This window comes from Cyclopterus lumpus, chromosome 8 (assembly GCF_009769545.1).
Source record: "Cyclopterus lumpus isolate fCycLum1 chromosome 8, fCycLum1.pri, whole genome shotgun sequence".
Taxonomy (NCBI): Eukaryota; Metazoa; Chordata; class Actinopteri; order Perciformes; family Cyclopteridae; genus Cyclopterus; species Cyclopterus lumpus.
Window position 1 is genome coordinate 8,281,512 of NC_046973.1, and position 16,929 is coordinate 8,298,440.

Here is a 16,929-nt window from a genome sequence, read left to right on the forward strand (position 1 = left end):
ACCATATAAAATGGGAGCATTTCCAAACATGTTTAAATCAACCGTGAAAATGGCTCACTAAATTCCTCGATTCCTGTTTAAATAGGAAAGCATCAAGCTGCAGTTGAAGCGAAGAAGCACTCGTTCTGGGTTGGAATAGTGCGTCTGATTCTTCCTCTTTTTCAGTGAGACACCTTATCCAAAAATAATAAAAAGATAATCTCATTCAAGTCAAAATCAAGTTGTGTTTTCATAGTAGGCCTACTAAGCCGTTACAGTAGTCAAGTCTACTGAAGATAAATGCATGGACAAGTTTCTCCAAATCCTGTTGAGACACAAGTCCTCTAACCCTTGATTTATTCTTCAGGTGATAGTAGGCTGATATTGTAATTGGCTGTTCAGGTTAAGGTCTGAATCCATAACTACACCTAGATTTCTGGCTTGTTTTATGGTTTTTAACATCAGAGGTTGAAGCTGAGCGCTGACTTTCAATCGTTCGTCCTTGGGACTAAAAACAATTACTTCTGTTTTATCCTTATTTAATTGACGAAAATTCTGCCACATCCAGTTGTTGATTTCTTCAATGCATTTAGCCAGCCCTTGTATGGTGACATATGTATCTAGATCTAAAGTATGGATGTAAATGGTTCAAACACACAATCCTAAATACTTCCCATTTCAGATAAATCAAATCACATGGAGACAATAGCTGGATGCAATTACCCCTTAACTGATGTGGGAGAATTAAAGCTGCAGGCGCACTGAGATACAGGCCTGCGATTGCCAGCGGTGCACCCATATATTGTTCATAGGGGTGTTCAGATGGGGCCACTGAAAATATTGTGGGGGGGGGGGGCACACCAAAACCAAAAGCTGTTAACTGATTTTCAGCAATTCTAATATGTTGTTGTAGTAGGCTATCTAGGCTAGTCAAGAACTACGTCAATATGAGTCAAAGAATCCCATACTAATGTACTTCACACTAATGTTTCACAGTTAATGTTAATAATGATCTGATGTGCATTGACAAATAACGGTACAGTGACCATTTTGAGCTCCACAACAATCCAGCTTTAATGTGTTGCCTACAAGCGATTCATTGTTCAAATTGTCTTTTCTCTTACAAACATATAGCTTTAATTTGAAGGAGTACATTGATTAAGGAAGAAAACATTTACCGCGAATAAGCATACTCAAGTTTAGAAACACCTCACAGTACCCAATTCTGTATAAGCAACAAGCCCTTCCTGGCAATGACACTGCACTCCAAAAATGCAAAAAATTCATACAGAATTCGATACCTTAGAAATCACTGAATATTTTTGACACATTTTGTCTTGTTGGCAACTCATCTGAGTTCTATTTACAAAGTTCTCATTTTCTGGATGCCATCTGGCTGTGGATATTCCCCAATGCTTCAAAAATATGATCCTGTAGTCATATCGATCTGATAATTCACATTTTGACATATCTGGTATTGATAAACGAGTGTAAAATAGTTTAACCTAAACCACAGGTCAGGACCAGATGTCTAACTATTCATATGATTTAATACTCTAATTTGCAGTTGGTCTCTGCGTGCTATATTTTAACCCTTCTGTGGCCACTTCCATAACAGCAATGCAACAAGTGTCCCAAACTAAGTAGGTATGGTATATGGTGCATGTACATTGGGAAGGGTATCAAGTATACTCAAAACAGACTTGATTGACTTGGTGTGGAAACTGGGAAAAGTTAAACCACCAGAGAGCTAGGAAAAGAGTTTGGAAATCTCAGTGTGCCTTGTCTGAAGTTTTTGATTGTGGAATTTTAAAGTTGAAGTGGATTTGACTGCAGACACTGGCGTCCCACATTTTAGTCCCGTAGGAAACGGTAACAATGGGTGGCAAAAAGAAAACTTTACATTTTTAGAAATAAAAAACAGGGGTATTCAGCCGGTTGCAAATCCAGTCCAGTTTTCTTTGCGCATTGCAGGAAAACTATGCATCAACAGCACACAACAAGCAATACATTTATAAAGCAATAGTTTATTATATTTGCAGTTTACATTTTGGTCACAGTAAACTGAACAGTTGAGCTGACATTCAAGGGTTGACATGCCGTTTTCATCCAGCGGTGCTTCCTTTGTTTCCAAGTCGACCTCGGGAGATTCCTTTTCTAGAAAAGGCATAGACCGTCACACCATCCCCATCTCTAATTAGTCGGTTTTAATTGCCATGCCACTGCCATTTAAAAATAAATAATGCAAAGAGTCATTTAATCTTTCCACATCTTGATTCCGTTTAAAATCTAAAGCCTGAACCATCACGTTGTCTGGTGTAGATTATGAACAAAGAAGCAGTCCCTTCTCAGCTAGAACAGAAATCTATCAAGAGCACAAAGTGCTTCAACATATGGGCCCCAAATAAAATCATGCAACTTTGAGTTAAACTCACCAACTTTGTCATTTATTCCAATTCAAGGTCTCCCGATTTTTTTCAGACTAGAAGGAAGCTCCTCCACAGGTATTGGCCCACTGTTCTGCTTCGCTGGCAAGACAATCATCGGACCCACTCTTGCCTCCTTTTCCCACACTAAATAATTTAAAGTTCAAAACCATGTGTGAAGCCAGACATTGCATGTTCCCATCATACAAGTTTCTATAAGAAACCCAACCTGTATTGGTTCTCCGTCCACTCCTCCAAAACAGTTCAGGTTCATCTGGCTTCTCAAACCCACGAGGACCAAACTTGCCAAGGCTGCTGGGCTTATCGTGACTTTGACAATAGCCACATAAATAGTCATTACCATTAGCTGACCTCCATCTGAAAAGCAATTAAAATATTCACACGCACCCTCATTTACTCTGCATTTTTCCGTGATAGACATTTCGGGTTGATCTCACTTACCTTCCATTTACAAAACTGCATGCCTTATTTGGTGCCTCTGCATCATTTGCAAGTACAGCGTTCAGGTGACATGTGATGTAGAGCTGTGAGACGGAAAAAAGTAAAAAAACATCTACATGTGCAATAATGACTTGAGCACGTTAAAGTAGAGCCTCACTTCTCCTCTATCCTCATTATGAAATTTAAAGGCATCAATGGTCAGGTGGAGCTTATCATCCTGTGTCCTTGATAAGAAGTGAGACCTAGAACCTGGAAGCTCAGAGTCAACAAGGCACCTGTGAAGAAAAGGGAGAATTTAGCCTGTTCCAGTAGTGGTTAATCCTCCCTTCAATACCTAAATTAGTTTTTCCATTTGTAGTCTTCAGACCCAACTGACACCAACTAACATGAAATCCCTTGAGGAAATTGAGGAGACTTCACACGTCATTCTCTGGAGCCATAAAAGGCTTCACACAATGCAGTAATCTTCCAAACGCTTACCCATTTTCAACAAAGACGTATCTTGGCTCAGAGGCTACATCTGGGTAAAGTGTCGCCACACAGCTGCTCACAAACACTCGGAGCCCCGTGTGATGTCCAACTCTGACTGAGGCTTCGATGCCGATGGGCTCGCCAAGGTAAAACACATTAGAGCTTCTTCGATAAAGCCAGTCATCTGCACAACAAAAAAAAGACATAAAGTGAAAGCCAATAAGTACAAACATTAGAAATGTCTGAAACCTACTTGTCATAATTCTCAAGTCAAACTCCAAAGTTTCCACTGCAGCTTGTGTAGACATGAAGGGGATCCAGGTGGGCATGAGTGAATAACTGGACAAACTGTATTTCCTAAGAAACAGAAAAAGCATTTAAAATAAAAAAAGTCAGACAGGGTCGAGCGCTTTAAAGATATGAGCTGTAAAAGACAGACCTTTCATAATGACATGCAATTGGAATTACAGCCTCATCCATTCGAACCACCCCATCTGGAGAGGCCACAGGCAAGTATACAAGGAGGTTTGTGTAAACCAGTGTGTCTTCAGTCATCTGTGGGGAGTAAATGCATTTAAAACTAGTACAGTGTAAAATAATTTAATTGAAAATGAATTAATCATTACCCTTTGTTTGGTGCCGCAGTCCATGAGTCCAACAAGGATTCTGTACTCATCTCTTGAAGACGTTGTAGCTCTACAGTAGTCATTGTGCTCCACTCCAAGACGCAAGTCATCGCCATTAACATGAGCTCCAACTTCAAACATGTCAGCTTTAATAATAATCTCCAAGGAGTCTGGATGGCAGGTCACTCCGACCGTATTCTCCTGCTCTTGTTCCTCGGCTGGAGCCTTTTCTTGCCGTGTGTGTTGGGAGCTCCCTGTGATCTGAGGACTTTGATTTGAAGCATGTTGAGTGTAATCTTTGGGAGGAAAAGCAACATATGACCTGAAACACAGTCCAACTAGGAGGTGAACCAAAAAACACAAGGGCTTCATAGCACTGAAGAACAGCAAACTGGTTGAGACTGCAAACTGTCCTCCTGTCTGACCCACTAAGCAGCACAACAATCTGAGTAGGGAAGCATTTCTTACTTTATATTCAGACAATCAGCCTCATCAAAGCAGCACTGCACACCTGAGTCTAATCATCCAATTATCAGCTTGTAACTACATTTTCTGAAAGCAAGTGAGGACACTGTGCGAGAGTTTTTGGTTCTAAAGTATATTATGCAAAACTAAACATAAGATGAAAAAAAAAAGTACTATAATAAAATAAATACTATGTCCAAAAGAATCATATTATACAATGTTGAAAAAGTCAAATAAAATGCCCAAATACTATTTAAAAAGCAATATGTTGAAAAAGGTCATGGTATCCTATGTCAAATAAATTATAAAAATGCCATAGTATAGTGTGTCGTATAGTCTGCATCATGCCCTCTGACATTTTATGTTCTGAGTGTGTTCATATGTTTCTTTCAGGTTAAGTGTTTCCTGCTTTTAGTTTTAATTTAACTTTTCATGTGTCGTGTCTTGTTTTACTTTCAGCCTTTGTTTGTTTTCCCATTTTTGTGATTGTCTGCCCCGCCCTCATTAATTCAACTTGTTTATCGTTAGCCTTGTGGTCGCCTGTGCTCCTGCTCACTTGTTCACACTTCCCCATTACGCAGTCGTTATTTATATCAGCCCAGTTACATTATTCTTTATTGGTTTTTCTTCATTCAGTGCTGCCTTTTCTGTTTGATTTAAGTTTGTAAGCATTTTTCAAATTATTGCATAGTTTCAGCAGCCTCCTATTTTTTATCCCCTGTTACTTGCTCTTGAGACCAGACTATACAGTACAGTACAACATAGTATGTCAACAAAATTATAATATAGTATGTCATAAAAGTCTTTGTATAGTAAGTTTAAAAAATGTTATAAAAGTAATAGCATGTAAAAAATATCATAGAAAGTATAGTATGTCAAAAAAAGGCATTGGTAAGTATTAACAGAATAGAATTGTCAAAATAAAATGTCTTAGTATAGCATCTTGAATAATATAATACGTCATAAAAAGTCGTCAACATGCTATAGTCCTGTATGTCACAAAAGGGCATAGTAATCACATTTAATGGCATACTATTACATTTGTATTACATTATTATAGCATACTGAGACTTTTTATTACATTTTGGAAGCACTCCCTTTATACATAAAGGGTTCATTCAGTTGCTGATGGTTTTAAAGTCTGATGCTTAACAACAACCCAAAAGAAAGTATTTAAAATTCACTTTGACAATCTTGCTGTCACACATGACCAACGACAGTATTTCAACAGCAGTTCTTACACTGAAGTCCTCTTCCTGCTTCGAGGTGAAGAACAATAAATACAGTGAGTTCACAAAGTCTTACAATAGACAGAAGGAAATGGTAGGAGTCCAACATGACTGAGCTTTGGTAGGTCTTATTGTGTGTTTATAACTGAAAAGGCCATGAAGATGAGCTTGGCATGCATTCTCATTTTCATTCAGCTCTTTGAAGGTAAGAACATTTTTACTTTTTACTAACAAAAACTAACTTTCTTCTCCCGTCTAATTCAATGTCATTTGTTTTTCATTTTGGGAGGACTATCCGACCACAGTCGTGGGGCTTTGGTTACAGCCATGCTCACTGCTCCGTGAGGCTTCAAGCTAGCTAAATGCTAATGTTGACATGCTAACAATGACCAGACGTTTATCAGGCATAATGTTGAGCATGTTTGCAATTATATTAATTATATCAGCTAATCAGCACTAAATATTCTTGTATAAAAATGTCTACATATTTTTAGGTTGTATTTAAATTCTTCACAAGACAATCATTAGTTGTGTTATATTTAACAAATAAACATGTGGTTTTCGATTCTGCAGTCGTTAGCATTGTCAACCCACAGCTAGAAGGTTCTGGGTTCGACCCCATCGCCTGACGTGGGCCTTTCTGTGTGGAGACAGCATGTTCTTCCCATGCGCCAGAGGAAACAGTGAGATATTGAGATATTTCAGTCTGGACCAAAGTGGTTTACTGACCAACATTGCCATCCAAAGGCATGCAAAGCTATGCATGCCTTTAGTGATGCTAGCATGACTAAAGTCATGCTGGCATGACTAAAGGCCGTCATTAACTGTGTATTTTTGTTCGAATTTTAACTAGAAACTATTTCTTTCTCCTCCAGCCTATGCAGAGTTGATCTTTAGGCAGCTGACAGAGAGCCAGTCACTGGAGCTCTCCTGTTCCCCTCAGCAAGAGCACATAACCCTGATAGGCCTCCACCTGTACCACCGCAGTGCCCAGAGCCAGACGACCCTGCTGTCCATGGCCAAGGGCGGCGGGCTGAGGGTCAACACTGGACACAGGAGGCGTCTGCAGCTCTGTGGAGGTCTGGACTCCCTGCAGGTCAATGTGACCATGGACCTTTTACAGCGCAGTGACACAGGACTCTACATGTGGGAGTTGAGCTACAGAGTGGAGAACAGCTCTGACCGGATCTTCCTCAGTGCTCCAAAGGTTTTCTTGTTGGTTGAAGGGACAGGTACGTTGTTCACAATACACTGTGCTGAAGTTAAACCCAAGTACCTCTATGCATCTTGAAATGTATATTGGTGTGTGTTGTGTGTGGTGCAGGGAGGTCATGCCAGTGTTCTCCCAGTTACCCTCCTCTGCTCCTGACCATCTTTACAGTAGCAGGGCTTCTTCTACTCACACTCAGCTGGCTGGCCATAGATAAATGTGTAAGTGTTTACATTTTTAACTGCATTGGTAATTCCTGATGTTTTTTATAATGTGATGCAACAATGCCCCTGTTTTGACAAACAGTATTGTGTCCTATAATTTTGCAGTATTTCTAAATAATGCACTAGGTTTTCAGGCTTTTCAAATGCTGTAAAAAATGGCCTTTACAGAAGTGAGTCATATTGAGTTCAACAGCAATTACTGTGTCAACTTCAATAGAGGCCAGAGGGAGCTAGTTTTCAAGGCAATTTATGTAAATGATAATTACTGCTGAGATTGTTGGTCCATGACTCACACAATCTGACATTATGCCTAGTGGCAAAGGGAAAGATTCTCCAAATCAATATTAAATGACAGAAAACAGCAGCTGTAACAAACTACAGCTTTAAAAAATGACCATGGTCAAACCATCCTAGTAGCTGTATTCTTAAAAAAAAAAACAGTCCTGGCCGCAAAACATGTTTAGAGTGAATTGTTACATACTTTTTCCTTCCACTCATTTTGGTTTTCCCCTTTTTAATTTCAAAATGATCATTAGGTCATGCAGGTCAGCTGCAGAATTGGAGGATAAAAAACTGTTTTTTCTAATCCAAAAGAAAGGTTGAACTGGAACACAGTACAAGAGGGATACAAATGTATTGTGGTTTTCCTCAGTTCTAATAGTTTCTTTTCTCATCTGAAAGATGAAAGCCCCAACATCAACGTAATCTCAAATAGCATTACTCTATTCAACATGCAATAAGATCACAAGAAAACTAATCTACAACAATGTATTCATCAATTACGTAATATTTTAAGAAAAGATGCAAAACATTCTCTGGTTCCAGCTTCTCAAATGTAAAAATGTAATGGTAATCTTACCGTCTTCCTAATGATTGTAAAATGTATCTCTTTCGTTTTTTGGGTGTTTAAGTACATCACCTTTAACTCTGGGAAACTGTGAAAACATTGTGTTCACAATTTCCTGATATTTTATAGATTATAATATATTAAAACAGTCAGATTAAGACAAATGGTAAAAGTAACAAATACATAAAGTAAAATGAGGCCTTGAGTATTGTAAAATATGTTCAGAACTCGGGTCCCGTGGTCGCAGGAAATTCAGGATTCAATTAATTAAAGTTTAACAATATTTAATGGCAAAGATAATATTCATATAGCGTTCGTGGGGCCAGAAAGGAAGAACTCTCCACAGACGGACTGCCGCTCTCAAAGAGCTCCAATCCAGTAGAACCATCTCCCCAGAACAAATGTTCGGCTATTAGTATGGTCATGCAAATTAATTCACACCTAAGGGTTAGTTGCATTGGCTAGTTTAAAGAATGCTGCCGGTCTGTTCGCTAAGCTAATTAATAAGCTGGCGGGGTCAAAGCGCACACATCCGGTCAGGGACCGGAAGTTCCCCATTAGAATAAAACCTATTATCCTGCCTTCAGAATAAAAGCAACATCTCAGGTTTCAATCGGCATCCATTTCAACTATTGTCTAAACAATAAAACATCATTCATTCTCATGCATCATACAGTTAATCATTACATTTGTCATCAACAAACAGAATAATAAAACAGTGATCCTCTCTTATGTTTTATAATACATTCCTCCAGAATATTCCTCATAATATCCCAAATTAATTATCATAACTTTCTTTATATGTATTAATTTAAAACATAAACTTTCTTATCTACTTATGCAAGTATATATAAAATCCACTACAACTCAACAGTATAAACATATAAATAGTATATAGAAATAAAGTGTTGAGACTTCTTGATAATCGGTACTGAGCACAAACTGATTGCAAAATAATAGTCAACTAGAATCATGGCCAGCTAGTCATGTTGCAGTTTACATTCCATCTGTGCAAAATGTCATCATTTCATTATTTTATCCTATTTGTGTGAAATTGTAAAGAGTTATTTGCCAAATGTGTTTTGTGAGGTCACAGTGAAGTTATGTGTTGTAGGTGAAGGCAAGGCATCATCATAGACAGCAACCTCCGGTTCCTATCTATGAGGAGATGACTAGGAAGCAGCAAAGTATGGGAATCCCCCAAAATAACCCTGAGGCCTCCTCACACCTGGAGGAAGTCAACTTCCCGGTGTACGCTAACCCCAACATCCGACTACCACAGGACAACTACTACGCCTGTCCCAGACAGCTCGCCCTCAGAGCCTGACGTGCAGCAAACATTTACACTCACACCAGTTCTACTGTAGAAACATAATACGCGAGCGTGAGGTGAATCATCCAGGACATACACAAATATATTGGTTTCGTAGAACAAACCAACATTTTTCACAGCCAAGAAAAAATGCTGTTTTATTAATATTTGAAAGAAGCTCCATAGTTCATGAAAACATTTGTTTGGGTGCATCTCATTTAACAATCACATTTTATGAGGAAAAAGAGATATACAGAGAGAAAAAATAAAACATTACAAGCCACTGACTTTTCATTAAATCTCAGTACAAACATCTTTACTTAACATTAAACGTACTGGATATCGTTTTTGCTGGTGCTCGGCCCCTCCTCCCAGTTTTCCTTAATAAGGTCGAGCACCCCCCGCGGAGTCCTGCCGAACAAAAGTTCAAAGGGAGAAAACCCTGTGGAGGCCTGGGGAACCTCCCGCACTGCAAACAACAGAGAGTCAAGCCATTTATCCCAATTACGCACATCTTCGCTAATAAATTTACGGATCATGGACTTTAAAGTCTTATTCAGACGCTCCACCAGACCGTCCCCCCCCCCCCTTTCAAAATAAAATAAAAACACATTGGATTCCAAAAACCCCGGCAATAGATCAGTCACTTAGAAGTAGGCCATAACCCCCATACCCCCAAACGCGTAGTTTCATGAACCTTTACAACCACCTCATGTTTTCCAAACATCCTCCAAAATGTGAAAAATGTTCCACAAAAGTCAGATTTTTCTCTATTTATAATACCCACTGTGGAAGAATGAGAGAGTGAAAAGAGGAGAGAAAGAGTAATGCACAATGTTCTTGATTCAGTCATGATGGGACCTCATTAAGAAAACACAATAAAGATTCAAACATACAGCATTTTGCACGTTATTCACTATCTTTGTTTTTTTTTTAACAATCAAAATCATTGATGTTTTTAAATGTAAAGCAATTTTAATATATAGATTTATATATAAAGCACTCCATTTTCATTTAAAGTTATTATGTAACGCCTACGGATTTAGAAACAAAAGGTATTTTCTCTTCTTCTGAAATCCATAACTTTTAGTGCTTAGAATTGTTTCATTTAAATCATCATATTTTTTTTTACTCATAAAAATGTACATTAACATGGCGTGGAGTTGGTACTCTGGAACCCTGGCATTCCTGAGACAAGATCAACTTTTTTCGTGAGTGTGCAAGATAGTGAGCAATTATGTCTTTTTGTCTTTTCCTTTTTTTTATATAAAGGAAAAATATATATAATCAACATAAAACATACAGACAATAGTCAATGAAATCAACATTAACACAGAACAAAGAAGGTTACACAGAACAAGACAACAATGTTCAATCCCAGAGTTCTGAAAGTAACAGAAGAAATATTCATTCTTTGAAGTATTGTGTTGCACTTTTTTTATTTTAATGGAAGCATTTGTCCTTTTTTCCAACATTCCCATGGTTTAATTCCTTTGTGTTGCTGATTTTTCTTTTTTTCTAAAGAAATAAACAAAGTGTTTGTAAACTGTCAGTGGCCTTGCAGGAAAACAAATGACAACATGAGTTGAACATAAGTGAAAACAGAACAGTGTGAAATCCTTCATCCTCCAAACATTGCTGACGAAGAACAGTGTTCAGAATCCTCCTGATCATACGTATGACACGTTCCCAAATGCCGCCATGATGAGATCCTGCAGGAGGGTTGAAACTCCACTTAATTCCTTTCCTGTGCCATAGTACTTTGTATTTTGTTGTGGTCCACTGACGCCAGAGCTTCACTGAGTTCTCTTTCGGCTCCCCACAAAGTTAGTTCCATTATCCGACCACATCGTAGCGACTTGACCTCTTCTGCAGATGAATCTTCTTAAAGCGTTGACACACAAGTCTGTGTTGAGCGAATAAGCGACTTCGAGATGGACTGCTCTACTTGCCATGCAAGTAAAAAGCACTCCGTAGCGCTTTATGACGCTCCGACCTCTCCTTACATAAATTGGGCCAAAGTAATCAACAACAACATTTGTGAAAGGTGGGATGTCAGGAACAACTCTTTCAGCGGGTAAATTGCCATTTTCTGCTCTCCAACCTTTCCTCTGTGACGCTTGCAGAAATAGACATTTTCCTGATTACCTTTCTCACTGCTGAATTGGCACTTGTTTTCCAATTCCCTATTTCTTAATTTTAGAGTAATATGATTTCTGCCACCGTGGCCCAGTTGCTCATGAATAATGCGGAGTATCAGAGTTGAGACGTGTTGGTCCTTAGCTAGGAATGAGCGGGTGCTTTCTGTCTTCAGGCATTGAAGCTTATTTAGTCTTCCTCCAACTCTCAACAGACCTCCTTCATGAACTGGGTTCAGCTTGTAGATAGTGCTGTCTTTTCTCACTTTCAATTTCCCAGATGTCAATGCAGCAATCTCGTTGTGAAACCGTTCCCATTGGCTGAATGCGAACAATAGATGCCTCGCTTCAGAGAGGTCATCACGGACAACCTTTGTCCTCCTAACGTGGCTTTTGAACTTCTGCATCTCCACACTGACATCCATTAGCAGACGACCATCGCCGCTGGGTATTTGCAGTAATCAACTGCTTCCTTTTCTTGCTTAAAGACAGCAAAATCTTCTTCATCATGAGAATCTAACCCAGCTGGAAAAGTGAGTGACCAATTCATGGGTGGGATTAGAATTAACCTCAGCAACGATTGTGAATTCTCACAAAAGTCTTGATTGTACTGTTTAATCAACAGTTCTTCCAACTTGTCAACAACAATCCGATTAACAGTAACAGCAGGGTAGCCACTCTCACACTGCTTGGCACTGTTTCCATGAAGAGGTCCATTAATCACCCAACCCAATAGGGTTCGTACTGCATATGGTCCCTCTCCTCGACTGTTGATGACTTCCCATGGTTCCATCAACATTGAGGCGTTTGTGCCAATCAACAAATCAACATCTGCATTAATGCGAGGAATGTCTACACCTTTCAGGTAAGTCCACTTTGAAAGCTCATCTTCAGAAATGATATTGTCTGTTGACACTGGCATTTTCCTCTGCGTGAAGAGTTTAGGAAGTTCAACGAACTGATTGTTGGCAACTCCAGAGATTTCCAAACCTTCAACAATACAACTTGGCACAGTAGTACTGTGCCCCATTGTACGTAGCTGAATCTTTGTTTTTCTTCCTTTAATGTTCAGCCGTTCCATTAGATGTTCAGAACAGAACGTGTCGGTACTTCCTGGGTCCAGGAATGCATAAGTTTGTATGATTTTATTTCCCTTTGCACACTTGACATTGACAGGTAAGATTGAGAGGATGCCGTTACTGCCTCCGGCCCCTGTATGACCACAAGTTGAGACAGTTGTGCCACTCACCGACAGTTCCTTTGGCTTGTCATCGCCTTTGCGTCTTTCCCTTTTTTCAATGTGCAGAGTGCTGGGATGATTTTGTTTGCAAACTTCGCAAGAGCGTTATTGCAACTCTAGTTCAAGTGTTCTGTGCGCATGCAACCAAAGCAAACCCCTTTCTCTTTCAGAAAGTCCAATTTTTCCCGATGTGTTCTTTTTCTTAAGTGTAGACAGTGCTCCAGTGCATGTCTATGCCCACAGTACAAACAGCAAACATTTGAGACTGTAGGTGACATAATTCCTGTCTGAATGCTTTTCTTGTTTTCGTTCTTGGCTGGTTCAGTCACCAAAAACGGCAGTTGCGAAGGTATTTCTTTTGAACTGTGCCTTTTGCTGTGTCCTTGCCTTGTTGTCTCCTTTAGTGAGACCGCCTTGAGTGTCATGGATATCACCGAAGATAGGATCAGAAACAACTTTGACTTGTTGCTCAATGATCTTTTAAGACCATAAAAATATGAAAATGCAGCTTTGAGGCAGTAAAGTCATGAAACCATCAGGTATTGATGAAAAAAGTCATGAAACTTGTATGAAACTTGTAAGTCTTGTGTTCTGAGACACTTTCTTGAAGAAAATCAAGGAACTTTGTATTCTTTAGGAAAATTCGTTTTTGGCCTGTTCCAAGGCTGAAACGTCTTTTAAGACCATAAAAATATGAAAATGCAGCTTTGAGGGAGTAAAGTCAGGAAACCATCAGGTATTGATGAAATGTCATGAAACTTGTTAACTATGTTAAAATACAGTGGTTTATAGGAACATATGTGTAAATCAGTAGTAAATACATAAAAGTAGCGGTTAAAAATAAAGCAAGTTATTTCATTGAAGAATCTGTATATTTACATTGTGTGTATGTGTAAGGTTAAAAAGAAAGCATTTTGTTTGTATTCATTATGCCCTTTGTGTGTTTTAGTTTTACTCTTTCTTACGTCTAAAAAACTGTGGACAACGGACAACTGTCTTTAGAGTCGTGATGTCAGGAAAGAGTTTGTCTAACTGCCAAGGTGTATCACGGCACATATACTGAGGGCAGCATAACCATAAAATATGAAAATGCAGCTTTGAGGCAGTAAAGTCATGAAACCATCAGGTATTGATGAAAAAAGTCATGAAACTTGTATGAAACTTGTAAGTCTTGTGTTCTGAGACACTTTCTTGAAGAAAATCAAGGAACTTTGTATTCTTTAAGAAAATTCGTTTTTGGCCTGTTCCAAGGCTGAAACGTCTTTTAAGACCATAAAAATATGAAAATGCAGCTTTGAGGCAGTAAAGTCATGAAACCATCAGGTATTGATGAAATGTCATGAAACTTGTTAACTATGTTAAAATACAGTGGTTTATAGGAACATATGTGTAAATCAGTAGTAAATACATAAAAGTAGCGGTTAAAAATAAAGCAAGTTATTTCATTGAAGAATCTGTATATTTACATTGTGTGTATGTGTAAGGTTAAAAAGAAAGCATTTTGTTTGTATTCATTATGCCCTTTGTGTGTTTTAGTTTTACTCTTCTTACGTCTAAAAAACTGTGGACAACGGACAACTGTCTTTAGAGTCGTGATGTCAGGAAAGAGTTTGTCTAACTGCCAAGGTGTATCACGGCACAAATACTGAGGGCAGCATAACCATAAAATATGAAAATGCAGCTTTGAGGCAGTAAAGTCATGAAACCAGCAGATATTCATTAAATTGTCATGAAACTTGTAAGTCTTGTATTCTGAGACACTTTCACGAAGAAAATCAAGGAACTTTGTATTCTTTAGGAAAATTCGTTTTTGGCCTGTTCCAAGGCTGAAACGTCTTTTAAGACCATAAAAATATGAAAATGCAGCTTTGAGGCAGTAAAGTCAGGAAACCATCAGATATTGATGAAATGTCATGAAACTTGTAAGTCTTGTGTTCTGAGACACTTTCTTTAAGAAAATCAAGGAACTTTGTATTCTTTAGGAAAATTCGTTTTTGGCCTGTTCCAAGGCTGAAACGTCTTTTAAGACCATTGTTTTGTTACAATTGTCAAATCAGTAAGTTATATGTTTATTTTGAAACAGGACGTTTTATTTTGAAACAGGAAATGTCTTGTAACTTGTTAGGGGACTTGTAATCAGGAAGTGAAGGAAGAGCATGGCTCAGTTTACAATCCAGTTGAGTCTGCTTGCATCTTATGCCTTTTGATGGCATCGTTGGTATGTATTGATTTGTTTTATTGTTACTTATGATCGCAGATGATTATTTTTGTGAGAATGTTTAGCTCGGCAAGTTTTATGCACAAAGTCCATCGAGTCATAGTTAATGACTACTCCGCTATGAATGTTGTTCATATGACAGAATAAATATGAATAAATATTTGTTATCTTAAAATACAGTGGTTTATAGGAACATATGTGTAAATCAGTAGTAAATACATAAATGTAGCGGTTAAAAATAAAGCAAGTTATTTCATTGAAGAATCTGTATATTTACATTGTGTGTATGTGTAAGGTTAAAAAGAAAGCATTTTGTTTGTATTCATTATGCCCTTTGTGTGTTTTAGTTTTACTCTTTCTTACGTCTAAAAAACTGTGGACAACGGACAACTGTCTTTAGAGTCGTGATGTCAGGAAAGAGTTTGTCTAACTGCCAAGGTGTATCACGGCACATATACTGAGGGCAGCATAACCATAAAATATGAAAATGCAGCTTTGAGGCAGTAAAGTCATGAAACCATCAGGTATTGATGAAAATGTCATGAAACTTGTATGAAACTTGTAAGTCTTGTGTTCTGAGACACTTTCTTGAAGAAAATCAAGGAACTTTGTATTCTTTAAGAAAATTCGTTTTTGGCCTGTTCCAAGGCTGAAACGTCTTTTAAGACCATAAAAATATGAAAATGCAGCTTTGAGGCAGTAAAGTCATGAAACCATCAGGTAATTGATGAAAATGTCATGAAACTTGTATGAAATCTTGTAGTGTTCTGAGACACTTTCTTGAAGAAAATCAAGGAACTTTGTATTCTTTAAGAAAATTCGTTTTTGGCCTGTTCCAAGGCTGAAACGTCTTTTAAGACCATAAAAATATGAAAATGCAGCTTTGAGGCAGTAAAGTCATGAAACCATCAGGTATTGATGAAAATGTCATGAAACTTGTAAGTCTTGTGTTCTGAGACACTTTCTTGAAGAAAATCAAGGAACTTTGTATTCTTTAAGAAAATTCGTTTTTGGCCTGTTCCAAGGCTGAAACGTCTTTTAAGACCATACAAATATGAAAATGCAGCTTTGAGGCAGTAAAGTCATGAAACCATCAGGTATTGATGAAAATGTCATGAAACTTGTAAGTCTTGTGTTCTGAGACACTTTCTTGAAGAAAATTTAAGGAACTTTGTATTCTTTAAGAAAATTCGTTTTTGGCCTGTTCCAAGGCTGAAACGTCTTTTAAGACCATAAAAATATGAAAATGCAGCTTTGAGGCAGTAAAGTCATGAAACCATCAGGTATTGATGAAAATGTCATGAAACTTGTAAGTCTTGTGTTCTGAGACACTTTCTTGAAGAAAATCAAGGAACTTTGTATTCTTTAAGAAAATTCGTTTTTGGCCTGTTCCAAGGCTGAAACGTCTTTTAAGACCATAAAAATATGAAAATGCAGCTTTGAGGCAGTAAAGTCATGAAACATCAGAAATTGATGAAAATGTCATGGAACTTGTATGAAACTTGTAAGTCTTGTGTTCTGAGACACTTTCTTGAAGAAAATCAAGGAACTTTGTATTCTTTAAGAAAATTCGTTTTTGGCCTGTTCCAAGGCTGAAACGTCTTTTAAGACCATAAAAATATGAAAATGCAGCTTTGAGGCAGTAAAGTCATGAAACCATCAGGTATTGATGAAAATGTCATGAAACTTGTAAGTCTTGTGTTCTGAGACACTTTCTTGAAGAAAATTAAGGAACTTTGTATTCTTTAGGAAAATTCGTTTTTGGCCTGTTCCAAGGCTGAAACGTCTTTTAAGACCATAAAAATATGAAAATGCAGCTTTGAGGCAGTAAAGTCATGAAACCATCAGGTATTGATGAAAATGTCATGAAACTTGTAAGTCTTGTGTTCTGAGACACTTTCTTGATGAAAATCAAGGAACTTTGTATTCTTTAGGAAAATTGGTTTTTGGCCTGTTCCAAGGCTGAAACGTCTTTTAAGACCATAAAAATATGAAAATGCAGCTTTGAGGCAGTAAAGTCATGAAACCATCAGGTATTGATGAAAATGTCATGAAACTTGTAAGTCTTGTGTTCTGAGACAC

General features: G+C 38.0%; 1 protein-coding gene across 3 annotated transcripts; it reads right to left on the reverse strand.

Annotated features, from left to right (window-relative positions):
* Positions 1 to 1,986: 1,986 nt before the first annotated feature.
* Positions 1,987 to 4,392, reverse strand: LOC117734884 (zona pellucida sperm-binding protein 3-like). 3 transcript variants are annotated; one of them, XM_034539209.1, is made up of 9 exons: positions 3,965 to 4,392; positions 3,778 to 3,893; positions 3,592 to 3,695; positions 3,348 to 3,522; positions 3,025 to 3,142; positions 2,868 to 2,950; positions 2,635 to 2,783; positions 2,415 to 2,552; positions 1,987 to 2,131 (listed from the first exon to the last, which is right to left on the reverse strand). In XM_034539209.1, exons 1-8 carry the CDS (start codon positions 4,334 to 4,336, stop codon positions 2,437 to 2,439), a joined length of 1,233 nt encoding a protein of 410 aa, XP_034395100.1. In that variant the 5' UTR covers positions 4,337 to 4,392; the 3' UTR covers positions 1,987 to 2,131; positions 2,415 to 2,436. The 3 variants fall into 3 exon arrangements, with proteins under 3 accessions (XP_034395100.1, XP_034395098.1, XP_034395099.1); XM_034539207.1 differs by having other exon boundaries at positions 1,987 to 2,136; XM_034539208.1 differs by having other exon boundaries at positions 1,987 to 2,201.
* Between the last annotated feature and the right edge of the window lie 12,537 nt (positions 4,393 to 16,929).

What these genes read in the sequence shown, in the direction of transcription:
- LOC117734884 (XM_034539209.1), bottom strand. Translation starts at nt 4,336, where the DNA reads ATGAAGCCCTTGTGTTTTTTGGTTCACCTCCTAGTTGGACTGTGTTTC. An exon ending in ACTGCGGCACCAAACAAAGG is followed by an intron (nt 3,894 to 3,964) that starts GTAATGATTAAT and finishes TACTCCCCACAG; the next exon opens with ATGACTGAAGACACACTGGT. An exon ending in TGCAGTTTTGTAAATGGAAG is followed by an intron (nt 2,784 to 2,867) that starts GTAAGTGAGATC and finishes ATTGCTTTTCAG; the next exon opens with ATGGAGGTCAGCTAATGGTA.